The 14,101-nt window shown below is 47.1% G+C and overlaps 1 protein-coding gene across 1 annotated transcript in view; it reads right to left on the reverse strand.

Annotated features, from left to right (window-relative positions):
• Positions 1 to 3,128: 3,128 nt before the first annotated feature.
• LOC139423691 (polycystic kidney disease 1a) overlaps positions 3,129 to 14,101 on the reverse strand; it is a 165,222-nt gene continuing 154,249 nt past the window's right edge. Inside the window, 8 exon segments of the mRNA XM_071175302.1 lie at positions 3,129 to 4,767; positions 4,834 to 4,886; positions 4,959 to 5,344; positions 5,679 to 6,005; positions 10,513 to 10,647; positions 11,238 to 11,525; positions 13,712 to 13,883; positions 14,085 to 14,101. The exon segment at positions 14,085 to 14,101 is cut by the window's right edge and continues 109 nt beyond it. Of these exon segments, the coding sequence (XP_071031403.1) occupies positions 3,950 to 4,767; positions 4,834 to 4,886; positions 4,959 to 5,344; positions 5,679 to 6,005; positions 10,513 to 10,647; positions 11,238 to 11,525; positions 13,712 to 13,883; positions 14,085 to 14,101 (2,196 nt within the window). The 3' untranslated portion in view covers positions 3,129 to 3,949.

The following is a 14,101-nucleotide window of genomic DNA, read 5'->3' on the forward strand; positions in this document are numbered from 1 at the left end:
TGAAAGTGTCAGTGTGTTTTTTTCTATTTGTATTGTGATGTCGTTGAGGAGCCGTGTTTGTAGTTCTTTGTGGTGAACTCAGCCATATTTGTAGTTCTTTGTGTTGAACTGAGCACACTGAGCTTTCGTCCATCCAATCCATTCGTCCCCTACTGCCGCCAGAGGTGGTTAGGAAGATCAGTACTTTGTGGACAACTGGCCAAGGTCTTATGGACGGACCCGTCTTTATGAGTATTTTGATAGTGAAAATGTCCTAGGTGAACAATTAGTCTCCCACAAGACGGATACATGCTCTCATAGCTGTCAAACTCTTTATTCGACTTTGTCAAGTGCAAAAAGCAGGAGAAATGCTACAAGCGCATGATACAATACAACGATACACAACAGACCACGACACTTTTGTTTCAACATGCAAATGTAGGACAAAGTACGTGTTACACCAAGACAAAATACTAAACATGCAGAAGGGACTAGCTTTGGCACAATGTAGTTACACACAGTAAAAACCGGGCCGATATATATATATATATATATAATCTCAGGAGAAATGGGAGAACCTGCTCTTCATTGTTTTCTTTGGATTTAAGAACTTCTTTTAGCGCTTGAATTGTGAACTGAGAGTTGCTATGGGAACTGTCAGGTGTTTTGTCTAGGGGATGGAGGACACTAAAAGAAGGTGTGAAACCGGAACGCCAGTGCTTAACGACCGTAAAAAACCAACAACTCTGCAGCACATCAACAAAACTGAGAATGATATAACTCAAGAAGTAACTACATACACGCATATACAAACTGACTGATGAGAAAACAGGGTTTTGATATAACTTTGTAACTGAACGTTACATTGTTGTGGGAAGTTTATGGACAGGACCACCAATCTTGTGGAGACTGCCACCAACAGGTTTGGAGTCAAATGTCCATCAAAATATCTTTGTGGGCTTGGAAAAGGGAACATGGCTTGGAATGGTTGGTTCTAGAGTGTTCTAGCGTGTGGGCTGTGTTCTATTAACGGGAGATGAATATAATATATACTTTGGTCTGGATGGAACATCAGAGAATCACTACAACGATTCTAAAAGCACTACTATGACACTTCTCACTTGAAATTCATCTGACCTTTCAACAACAACAAACAGAAGACAACAAACAAATAAGGCCAACTTCCTGGTTTTGGGGGGGGGGGGGGGGGGGGGGGGGAAGGGGCGGGGTCCCTGAGATCTGCCCACAGGAAACAGGAAGTTTGTGGGGAGGAAATGTTTTTTTTTCTTCCAGGAAGTAGAGTGACCATCAATAACAACAATGATAAAAATAAAAAAAAACACAAAATGACAAAAAAAAACACAAAATGACAAAAGAAAACACACAATGAAAACGCTTAAATTTCCTGACATAGTTACTGTTATAATACTCATTAGAAGATCATTCTGTATAGCTGTTTTGTATATTAAAATAACAAAAAAAAATGGAGAAAGTAACACAGGAGTTAAATATGAATAAGAGCTTCAGAAGGAGATAAAGTGCCAAGTACAAAAGGAATTTTCTTTAAAAATGTAAAAAGATACAACTCTTGACGCGTACATAATGCGCAAACTTTGGCAACGCTAATTGTTAAAATATGTGTGAAGCATTCTCTATTGGTTTTCTCTATTGGTTTTCGTACCAAGCTTATTATTTTCAATACGCTCACACACACTCAAAACACACACTCAAAACACACACTCAAAACACACATTACAACAAAAGTGCTTTAAATTAGAACCATATTGAAAGCAACATACATGTTTACTGATAATATTCCAAAATGATAACCAAGATTATATTGTAGCAATGTACCCCTAACCCTAACCCTAACCAAGATTATATTGTAGCAATGTACCCCTAACCCTAACCCTAACCCTCGCTTCCTCCTGATAGTTAAGTATTGTAGTTTAGGACGGAGACTCCAGACTGAAAGCATAGATGTAGTTAAGTATTGTAGTTTAGGACGGAGACTCCAGACTGAAAGCATAGATGTAGTTAAGTATTGTAGTTTAGGACGGAGACTCCAGACTGAAAGCATAGATGTAGTTAAGTATTGTAGTTTAGGACGGAGACTCCAGACTGAAAGCATAGATGTAGTTAAGTATTGTAGTTTAGGACTGAGACTCCAGACTGAAAGCATAGATGTAGTTAAGTATTGTAGTTTAGGACGGAGACTCCAGACTGAAAGCATAGATGTAGTTAAGTATTGTAGTTTAGGACGGAGACTCCAGACTGAAAGCATAGATGTAGTTAAGTATTGTAGTTTAGGACTGAGACTCCAGACTGAAAGCATAGATGTAGTTAAGTATTGTAGTTTAGGACTGAGACTCCAGACTGAAAGCATAGATGTAGTTAAGTATTGTAGTTTAGGACTGAGACTCCAGACTGAAAGCATAGATGTAGTTAAGTATTGTAGTTTAGGACGGAGACTCCAGACTGAAAGCATAGATGTAGTTAAGTATTGTAGTTTAGGACAGAGACTCCAGACTGAAAGCATAGATGTAGTTAAGTATTGTAGTTTAGGACTGAGACTCCAGACTGAAAGCATAGATGTAGTTAAGTATTGTAGTTTAGGACAGAGACTCCAGACTGAAAGCATAGATGTAGTTAAGTATTGTAGTTTAGGACGGAGACTCCAGACTAAAAGCATAGATGTAGTTAAGTATTGTAGTTTAGGACGGAGACTCCAGACTGAAAGCATAGATGTAGTTAAGTATTGTAGTTTAGGACTGAGACTCCAGACTGAAAGCATAGATGTAGTTAAGTATTGTAGTTTAGGACTGAGACTCCAGACTGAAAGCATAGATGTAGTTAAGTATTGTAGTTTAGGACGGAGACTCCAGACTGAAAGCATAGATGTCTTCTTTCTCGCTTTTCCTTTTATTATTCAACTGATCAACACTTCAACACGTTAATCTCTCCTGCTGTCGCTCATCTTCACCAACTACAGTATCTTCCCTTCTCTTCTCCTTCATTGTTCTCCCTTCCTTCCTTCCTTCCTTCCTTCCTTCCTTCCTTCCTTCCTTCCTTCCTTCCTTCCTTCCTTCCTCCCTCCCTCCCTCCCTCCCTTCCTCCCACCCTACCTTCCTACCTCCCTCCCTCCCTACCTTCCTCCTTACCTGGGAGTCCTGAAACAGCCAGTCTGGTAGCACCCTGATAGCCTCTTTGATTTTAGCATCTGTGTTCATGCAAAGGTTGCGTGGTTGTACCTAAAATGCGTGAGTGTGTGTACCAACTAGCTTGAATGTGTGTGTGTGTGTGTGTGTGACATCTCCAAAGCTTCTGAACAGAGCATTTAGACAGGTCCCACATACCCATGGTGATCAAGAACAATAGCTTCCTTATGTTTTCATGATCAAATAGAAACAACAAATGCAACAGCATAGATAACACACTGAAGCATCAACAACAAGCTGTGTACATCATCATCATCAACAAGCTGTGTACATCATCATCAACAAGCTGTGTACATTATCATCATCAACAAGCTGTGTACATCATCATCATCAACAAGCTGTGTACATCATCATCAACAGGTCGTGCACACACTCTTCATTGACTAAACATACAGTCAGCACTCCTAATGTCAGCACAACATGTGCTTCTGTCGACGCCACCACACGACCTCCGGGGTCACATGGGGTCAGGGTTAGGGGGCGGGGGTAAAGAACTGGCGACCTGCACCTTGTTTCCATGCCAACTCCATGGTGAGCGATCGCTGTTTTGGGGCCTATTTCTCTCTTTCCCTCCTCTCTCGCGTTCTCTCCTTCTGGATTTAGAGTGGAACACCAGTGACATCACCTGCTGTGACCGAAGCCCACTCATCCTCTACCCAGGATCTTTCCTTTCCTTCCACTCCTCCCTACGGCCCGTTCTGTCCATCCATCCCTAACATCCTTTCTTCTTGAGGGTCCTTCAGGAGGGGTCCTCAGGGTTTGGGGTGTCCGGACACATGCCTGTCTGGGTTGGGGTGCACCTTGTTCTTGAGCGGCGGGGGCTTGCGTTTGCGCGTGGGAATGGTGGTGGTGTGGGCCGGGTGGTTGAAGAGGCTGGAGGGGGGCAGGGTCTCTCTCTCCGTAGGGGGGTCCCACTCTCGAGGGGCGGGAGTGGAGGAGGAGGAGGGGGCAGGGGTGGAGGGTAGGGCGGGAGTAGAGAGGGGTACAGGGGCAGGAGCAGGGGTCAAGGCAGGGGAAATGATATGGGGAGAAACTGGGGTACATTTTGGGTCAGGTATAGGGGCAGATACAGGGGTAGATTTCGGAGTAGGTTTAGGGGCAGGGGTAGATATTGGGGTAGGATCAGGGGCCGATTTCATGGCAGGGGTAGATATAGGGGGAGGAACCGGGACAGGGGTAGATTTCATGGCAGGGGTAGAAGTAGGGGGAGGAACCGGGACAGGGGTAGATTTTGGGGCAGGGGTAGATGTAGGGGGAGGAACTGGGACAGGGGTCGATTTCAGGGCAGGGGTAGATGTAGGGGGAGGAACTGGGACAGGGGTCGATTTCGGGGCAGGGGTAGATGTAGGGGGAGGAACTGGGACAGGGGTCGATTTCAGGGCAGGGGTAGATGTAGGGGGAGGAACCGGGACAGGGGCAGATTTCGGGGTGTGTTTAGGGTTAGCCCCAGAGTTCCCTGTATCTTTAGGCTGAGCCACGCCCACCACCCCCACCACAGTGTTGACTTTCTGCTGACCTCCTTTTCTTTCTCTCTGTCCAGCAGAGTCTTTCTCCTCCCCCTTTCCCTTCCCTCCTCGGCCCTCTCTACTCTCCCCCCTCTCCTCCCCCTTTCCCTTCCCTCCTCGGCCCTCTCTACTCTCCCCCCTCTCCTTCTCTCCTCTCCTCCCCTTCCCTCCTCGGCCCTCTCTACTCTTCCCCCTCTCCTTCTCTCCTCTCCTCCCCCTCCCCCCCCTCGTCCCTCCTCCTTTCCTGTGGGCACACTCCAGGACACACTCGGTATGGTACAGCTCCTCGGTCGCCACGGTGACCCGGTCCAGCTGCAGCAGCAAGGCGTCCAGTGTGGGGAGAAGCCTCTTCAGAGTCGCCTCAGTCTCCGCCCTTTCTCGCCAGGCTGTTCCACCCGCCAACGCACCTGGTCCCAATCCGCCGGGACCCAGGCTTAGCCCCATCCCGGGGGCCTCTGTCAGGCTACAGGGGCTGGAAGAGGTGGGTCTCCAGGAGGCCTCAGAGGTCCCGTCCAGGCTGCCAGGGCTGGGGGGCGACTCGGAGCCGTCCAGAGGGGGCAGGCACAGGGACTGACAGTCACTGGTGGAGGAGGAGCGAGAGGGGGGGGGCTCCATGCCCTCAAAACGCACCTTGTGACGAAACTGAGGGGTGGAGGGACGAAGGAGGGGGGGGGGGCAGGGGTAGACAGAGGGGCGGAGAGAAAGGGTCAATATAAAGTACAGGCTTAAACAATACATTACTCTGGAATAAAAGTCCAATGTACCCCACTTGTAGCAAGATCTTTTTAGGGTTAGTGTTAGTGCAGTAGGAGAATTTAACTCAGGACATCCAGTCAATGCATTTTATGGGTAAGCAAAATCTAAGTAAGACAACATCTTTTAGCAGTAATACCAAATGACTGCAACAGGAAGCCCGCAGGAAGTAGGAATCTCTCAAAAACATGAAACAGGAAGTTGAAACCAGAAGTGCTCCTACCTCCTTGGTACGGCTGAGGCCCATCCACATCTTCAGTCGTCGTAGAAACAGCTCCACCATCTCATAGTCCTGTAGGTCCACCACCGGACGGTACAACTCCGCCCGCGCCCGACGATAGTTCCTTAACAACGCAGAGGTCACCAGCCATAGCAACGCCAGCCGCAGCACGGCGAAGCTCGTGTGGAACACCAGGCTGGAGGCGGAGCTAGAGGGGCCGGTTGTTGTTGACGATGGTCGCAAGGACAACAGGCCACGCCCACCGGCGCCAAGCAACGACAGGCAGGCGGAGCTCACGCTGCCATATCCGTCCATCACGGAGTGGAAGAGCTGGAGAGGGAGAGAAGAAAGTGAGATATGGAATGATGATTATGTTATGTCTTCACCCACGTTTTTGTTAACCAACCTGTAGACTAAGAGGTGATGAAACAGTGTTGTACTGCATCCTAATACTGTTCATCACTACAGAACACTGAGGCTGCATTCCAATACTGTTCATCACTGTAGAACACTGAGGCTGCATCCCAATACTGTTCATCACTACAGAACACTGAGGCTGCATTCCAATACTGTTCATCACTATAGAACACTGAGGCTGCATTCCAATACTGTTCATCACTACAGAACACTGAGGCTGCATTCCAATACTGTTCATCACTGTAGAACACTGAGGCTGCATTCCAATACTGTTCATCACTACAGAACACTGAGGCTGCATCCCAATACTGTTCATCCCTACAGAACACTGAGGCTGCATTCCAATACTGTTCATCACTACAGAACACTGAGGCTGCATTCCAATACTGTTCATCACTACAGAACACTGAGGCTGCATTCCAATACTGTTCATCCCTACAGAACACTGAGGCTGCATTCCAATACTGTTCATCACTACAGAACACTGAGGCTGCATCCCAATACTGTTCATCACTACAGAACACTGAGGCTACATTCCAATACTGTTCATCACTATAGAACACTGAGGCTGCATCCCAATACTGTTCATCACTACAGAACACTGAGGCTGCATTCCAATACTGTTCATCACTACAGAACACTGAGGCTGCATTCCAATACTGTTCATCCCTACAGAACACTGAGGCTACATTCCAATACTGTTCATCACTATAGAACACTGAGGCTGCATTCCAATACTGTTCATCACTACAGAACACTGAGGCTGCATTCCAATACTGTTCATCACTACAGAACACCGAGGCTGCATTCCAATACTGTTCATCACTACAGAACACTGAGGCTGCATCCCAATACTGTTCATCACTACAGAACACTGAGGCTGCATTCCAATACTGTTCATCACTACAGAACACTGAGGCTGCATTCCAATACTGTTCATCCCTACAGAACACTGAGGCTACATTCCAATACTGTTCATCACTACAGAACACTGAGGCTGCATTCCAATACTGTTCATCACTACAGAACACTGAGGCTGCATTCCAATACTGTTCATCACTACAGAACACCGAGGCTGCATTCCAATACTGTTCATCACTATAGAACACTGAGGCTGCATTCCAAAACTGTTCATCACTATAGAACACTGAGGCTGCATTCCAATACTGTTCATCACTACGGAACACTGAGGCTGCATCCCAATACTGTTCATCACTACAGAACACTGAGGCTGCATTCCAATACTGTTCATCACTACAGAACACTGAGGCTGCATTCCAATACTGTTCATCACTACAGAACACTGAGGCTGCATTCCAATACTGTTCATCACTGTAGAACACTAAGGCTGCATTCCAATACGGTTCATCACTACGGAACACTGAGGCTGCATTCCAATACTGTTCATCACTATAGAACACTGAGGCTGCATCCCAATACTGTTCATCACTACAGAACACTGAGGCTGCATTCCAATACTGTTCATCACTACAGAACACTGAGGCTGCATTCCAATACTGTTCATCACTATAGAACACTGAGGCTGCATCCCAATACTGTTCATCACTACAGAACACTGAGGCTGCATTCCAATACTGTTCATCACTACAGAACACTGAGGCTGCATTCCAATACTGTTCATCACTATAAAACACTGAGGCTGCATCCCAATACTGTTCATCACTATAGAACACTGAGGCTGCATTCCAATACTGTTCATCACTATAGAACACTGAGGCTGCATTCCAATACTGTTCATCACTATAGAACACTGAGGCTGCATTCCAATACTGTTCATCACTATAGAACACTGAGGCTGCATTCCAATACTGTTCATCACTATAGAACACTGAGGCTGCATTCCAATACTGTTCATCACTACAGAACACTGAGGCTGCATCCCAATACTGTTCATCACTATAGAACACTGAGGCTGCATTCCAATATGGTTCATCACTACAGAACACTGAGGCTGCATTCCAATACTGTTCATCACTACAGAACACTGAGGCTGCATTCCAATACTGTTTATCCCTACAGAACACTGAGGCTGCATTCCAATACTGTTCATCACTACAGAACACTGAGGCTGCATCCCAATACTGTTCATCACTACAGAACATTGAGGCTGCATTCCAATACTGTTCATCACTACAGAACACTGAGGCTGCATTCCAATACTGTTCATCACTACAGAACACTGAGGCTGCATCCCAATACTGTTCATCACTATAGAACACCGAGGCTGCATTCCAATACTGTTCATCACTACAGAACACCGAGGCTGCATTCCAATACTGTTCATCACTACAGAACACTGAGGCTGCATTCCAATACTGTTCATCACTACAGAACACTGAGCTGCATTCCAATACTGTTCATCACTACAGAACACTGAGGCTGCATTCCAATACTGTTCATCACTACAAAACACCGAGGCTGCATCCCAATACTGTTCATCACTACAGAACACTGAGGCTGCATTCCAATACTGTTCATCACTACAGAACACTGAGGCTGCATTCCAATACTGTTCATCCCTACAGAACACTGAGGCTGCATTCCAATACTGTTCATCACTATAGAACACTGAGGCTGCATTCCAATACTGTTCATCACTACAGAACACTGAGGCTGCATTCCAATACTGTTCATCACTGTAGAACACTGAGGCTGCATTCCAATACTTTTCATCACTGTAGAACACTAAGGCTGCATCCCAATAATGTTCATCACTATAGAACACTGAGGCTGCATTCTATCACCTAGTTACTGTACTACTGACCAGGACCCATAGTGCACTATATCGGGAATAGGGTGTCATTTGGGACACAGTCTTAGTATAGACCCTCATGACTCAGTGAGTGAAGCAGACAGAGTAAATATGCAGCTGGACACACCCACATCTAGTTGTCATCTGCCTGAATGATGTGTCAGTATGCAGCTTGGCAAGACAAAGCCCAGGGTGTGATTGATCCAACTGAGCTCTCTGAATGTCAATAAGAAAGGAGAGAGAATGGATACAAGAGCCAAATAGCTCCCATTATCTCTCTCCCTTCCTCTCTTTCTCTCTCCCTCCCTTCTCTCTCTCCCTCTCTCCCTTCTCTCTCTCTCTCCCTCCCTTCTCTCTCTCTCTCCCTTCCTCTCTCTCTCCCTCCCTTCTCTCTCTCTCCCTTCCTATCTCTCTCTCTCTCTCCCTCCCTTCTCTCTCTCTCCCTTCCTATCTCTCTCTCTCTCTCCCTTCCTCTCTCTCTCTCCCTTCCTATCTCTCTCTCTCTCCCTTCCTCTCTCTCTCTCTCTCTCCCTTCCTCTCTCTCTCTCTCCCTCCCTTCTCTCTCTCTCTCCCTTCCTCTCTCTCTCTCCCTTCCTATCTCTCTCTCTCTCTCCCTTCCTCTCTCTCTCTCTCTCTCCCTTCCTCTCTCTCTCTCTCCCTTCCTCTCTCTCTCTCTCTCCCTTCCTCTCTCTCTCTCTCCCTCCCTTCTCTCTCTCTCCCTTCCTCTCTCTCTCTCCCCCTCCCTTCCTCTCTCCCCCTCCCTTCATCTCTCTCCCTCCCTTCTCTCCCTTCCTCTCTCTCTCTCTCTCCCTTCCTCTCTCTCTCTCTCCCTCCCTTCTCTCTCTCTCCCTCCCTCTCTCTCTCTCCCTTCCTCTCTCTCTCTCTCCCTCCCTTCTCTCTCTCTCCCTCCCTTCTCTCTCTCTCTCTCCCTTCCTCTCTCTCTCTCTCCCTTCCTCTCTCTCTCCCCCTCCCTTCTCTCTCTCTCCCTTCCTCTCTCTCTCTCTCTCTCCCTTCCTCTCTCTCTCTCTCCCTCCCTTCTCTCTCTCTCCCTTCCTATCTCTCTCTCTCTCTCCCTTCCTCTCTCTCTCCCCCTCCCTTCCTCTCTCCCCCTCCCTTCCTCTCTCTCCCTCCCTTCTCTCCCTTCCTCTCTCTCTCTCTCTCCCTTCCTCTCTCTCTCTCTCCCTCCCTTCTCTCTCTCTCCCTCCCTTCTCTCTCTCTCTCTCCCTTCCTCTCTCTCTCTCTCCCTTCCTCTCTCTCTCCCCCTCCCTTCTCTCTCTCTCCCTTCTCTCTCTCTCTCTCTCTCCCTTCCTCTCTCTCTCTCTCTCCCTTCCCTCTCTCTCTCTCCCTCCCTTCTCTCTCTCTCCCTTCCTATCTCTCTCTCTCTCTCCCTTCCTCTCTCTCTCTCTCCCTCCCTTCTCTCTCTCTCTCTCCATTCCTCTCTCTCTCTCTCCCTTCCTCTCTCTCTCCCCCTCCCTTCTCTCTCTCTCCCTTCCTCTCTCTCTCTCCCCCTCACACATTGAAACAACCAAACAGCATATTGTCAGTCTTCACTTGTTGACTAGAAGAGATGCTGCTGTTCTCTACCACAGAAGGGCTTCTGGTAATGAAGAGGAATAAAACAGGTCACCACTTGAGTGTGTGAGTTACCAGGTGTCCTGTGTGTGAGTAGGCCAGCAGCAGGACCAGCAGGACCAGACCTGTTCCTATCAGTTCCCAGACAGAGCGTCTCAGAGCCCTGCCAAACACTGCCCACTCCCTCAGGAAACGCAACTGGTGGGACGCCTGGTGAGAGGGAGGAGGAGGGAGGGAGGGAGGGAGGGAGGGAGGGAGGGAGGGAGGGAGGGGGGAGGGAGGAGGAGGGAGGGGAGATGGACGGAGGGAGGGAATGGAGAGAAGGAGTGGGAGAAGAGGGAGGGAGAGAGAAAGAGAGATTCGAAATCTGCATTGGATCCAACCATTCTCTCTATCTGACCTTCACCAGTACAGCTAACCCCCTCCCTCACCCCCCCTCTCAATCTGACCTTCAGCAGTACAGCTGACCCCCTCCCTCACCCCCCCTCTCAATCTGACCTTCACCAGTACAGCTGACACCCTCCCTCACTCCCTCCCTCCCCCTCTCTCTCAATCTGACCTTCACCAGTACAGCTACCCCACCCCCTCTCTCAATCTGACCTTCAGCAGTACAGCTAACCCCCCCCTCACTCCCTCCCTCCTCCTCTCTCTATGTGACCTTCACCAGTACAGCTAACCCCCTCCCTCCCTCCTCCTCTCTCTATGTGACCTTCAGCAGTACAGCTAACCCCCCCCCTCTCAATCTGACCTTCAGCAGTACAGCTACCCCCCCCCCCCACCCCCTCCCTCTCTCTCCGTACCTTCAACACCAGTATGAACAGGAGCATGGCAGACAGCAGGGTGTAAGCTTGGCTCTGCCGTGCCAGCGGGTAGAAGTCCGTGTACCCGTCTCGTTGCCGTAGGTACGACGCCCACAGGCGCCCGGCAGCGGCACATCGGCTGATGTGGAGGACACACACACACGCTGCCAGCGCCAGGCTGCACGCGCCCAGCAACCGCCACGGGCACAGGAGGTATACCCAGCCCTCTCTCATCAGGCCCAGGACCGCACATACACAGAAATACACCACGAGGGAGAAGAGAAGGATCTGAGAGAGGGAGGGATGGGGAGAGGAGAGAGGGAGGGGGAAGGGGGAGAGGAGAGGAGAGAGGGAGGGGGAAGGGGGAGAGGGAGGGGGAAGGGGGAGAGGAGAGGGGAGAGGGAGGGGGAAGGGGGAGAGGAGAGAGGGAGGGAAGGGGGAGAGGAGAGAGGGAGGGGGAAGGGGGAGAGGGAGGGGGAAGGGGGAGAGGAGAGAGGGAGGGGGAGAGGAGAGAGGGAGGGAAGGTGGAGAGGAGAGAGGGGGAAGGGGGAGAGGAGAGAGGGAGGGATGGGGAGAGGAGAGTGAGAGACTTTATCTGTCTGCAGACAGTATTTCCTTTGTTGCCATGGTAATATAATAACCTAGATCCTGGAGTATTCAGTGTGTTGGTATGGTGATATTATAATCTAGTGGTGTATTCAGTGTGTTGGTATGGTGATATTATAATCTAGTGGTGTATTCAGTGTGTTGGTATGGTGATATTATAATCTAGTGGTGTATTCAGTGTGTTGGTATGGTGATATTATAATCTAGTGGTGTATTCAGTGTGTTGGTATGGTGATATTATAATCTAGTGGTGTATTCAGTGTGTTGGTATGGTGATATTATAATATAGTGGTGTATTCAGTGTGTTGGTATGGTGATATTATAATCTAGTGGTGTATTCAGTGTGTTGGTATGGTGATATTATAATCTAGTGGTGTATTCAGTGTGTTGGTATGGTGATATTATAATCTAGTGGTGTATTCAGTGTGTTGGTATGGTGATATTATAATATAGTGGAGTATTCAGTGTGTTGGTATGGTGATATTATAATCTAGTGGTGTATTCAGTGTGTTGGTATGGTGATATTATAATCTAGTGGTGTATTCAGTGTGTTGGTATGGTGATATTATAATCTAGTGGTGATATTATAATCTAGTGGTGTATTCAGTGTGTTGGTATGGTGATATTATAATATAGTGGTGTATTCAGTGTGTTGGTATGGTGATATTATAATCTAGTGGTGTAGTCAGTGTGTTGGTATGGTGATATTATAATCTAGTGTTGTATTCAGTGTGTTGGTATGGTGATATTATAATCTAGTGGTGTATTCAGTGTGTTGGTATGGTGATATTATAATCTAGTGGTGTATTCAGTGTGTTGGTATGGTGATATTATAATCTAGTGGTGTATTCAGTGTGTTGGTATGGTGATATTATAATCTAGTGGTGTATTCAGTGTGTTGGTATGGTGATATTATAATCTAGTGTTGTATTCAGTGTGTTGGTATGGTGATATTATAATCTAGTGGTGTATTCAGTGTGTTGGTATGGTGATATTATAATCTAGTGTTGTATTCAGTGTGTTGGTATGGTGATATTATAATCTAGTGGTGTATTCAGTGTGTTGGTATGGTGATATTATAATCTAGTGGTGTATTCAGTGTGTTGGTATGGTGATATTATAATCTAGTGGTGTATTCAGTGTGTTGGTATGGTGATATTATAATCTAGTGGTGTATTCAGTGTGTTGGTATGGTGATATTATAATCTAGTGGTGTATTCAGTGTGTTGGTATGGTGATATTATAATCTAGTGGTGTATTCAGTGTGTTGGTATGGTGATATTATAATCTAGTGTTGTATTCAGTGTGTTGGTATGGTGATATTATAATCTAGTGGTGTATTCAGTGTGTTGGTATGGTGATATTATAATCTAGTGGTGTATTCAGTGTGTTGGTATGGTGATATTATAATCTAGTGGTGTATTCAGTGTGTTGGTATGGTGATATTATAATCTAGTGGTGTATTCAGTGTGTTGGTATGGTGATATTATAATCTAGTGGTGTATTCAGTGTGTTGGTATGGTGATATTATAATCTAGTGGTGTATTCAGTGTGTTGGTATGGTGATATTATAATATAGTGGAGTATTCAGTGTGTTGGTATGGTGATATTATAATCTAGTGGTGTATTCAGTGTGTTGGTATGGTGATATTATAATCTAGTGGTGTATTCAGTGTGTTGGTATGGTGATATTATAATCTAGTGGTGTATTTAGCATTCCGACTCTTCCTCTCTAGCCAAGCTATGATTTGTTAGTTCCAAGATACTGCTCCCGCCCCTCTACTATATCCACTCTGTGATTGGCTAGCACTAGCTGTCTTAAAATTGAGTGGTGTATTCAGTGTGTTGGTATGGCTGCCGGGGGTTACCGTGAGCTGCAGCTGCAGGTCGAGGCCTGTGATAGGCTGCAGGCGGAAGGTCAAGAGGTCGAGGCTGGACTGAGTGTGCTCAGAGACGGGGAACTCAAACAGGAAGGAGAAGAAGGCCAAAAGGTCTGTGTTGGTGTTGTAGAGAGAGAACTCCACAAACACAGCCCGTGTCCTGGTAACACACACACACACACAGGCACGTACGCACGCATGCACACACACACACATACAGAGAGAGAGAGATAGAAGTCGAAGAGAGAGAGAGAAAGAGAGAGACATCGAAAGTCAGACAAAGCACTCAAATTCAGATTCAAATGGCATCACTGAAATGTCCGTTCCCCCCCCCCCCCCCCCCTCCCTCCCTCCCTCTTACATGTGGTCCATCCAGTG

Source organism: Oncorhynchus clarkii, chromosome 13 (genome assembly GCF_045791955.1).
Source record: "Oncorhynchus clarkii lewisi isolate Uvic-CL-2024 chromosome 13, UVic_Ocla_1.0, whole genome shotgun sequence".
NCBI lineage: Eukaryota > Metazoa > Chordata > Actinopteri > Salmoniformes > Salmonidae > Oncorhynchus > Oncorhynchus clarkii.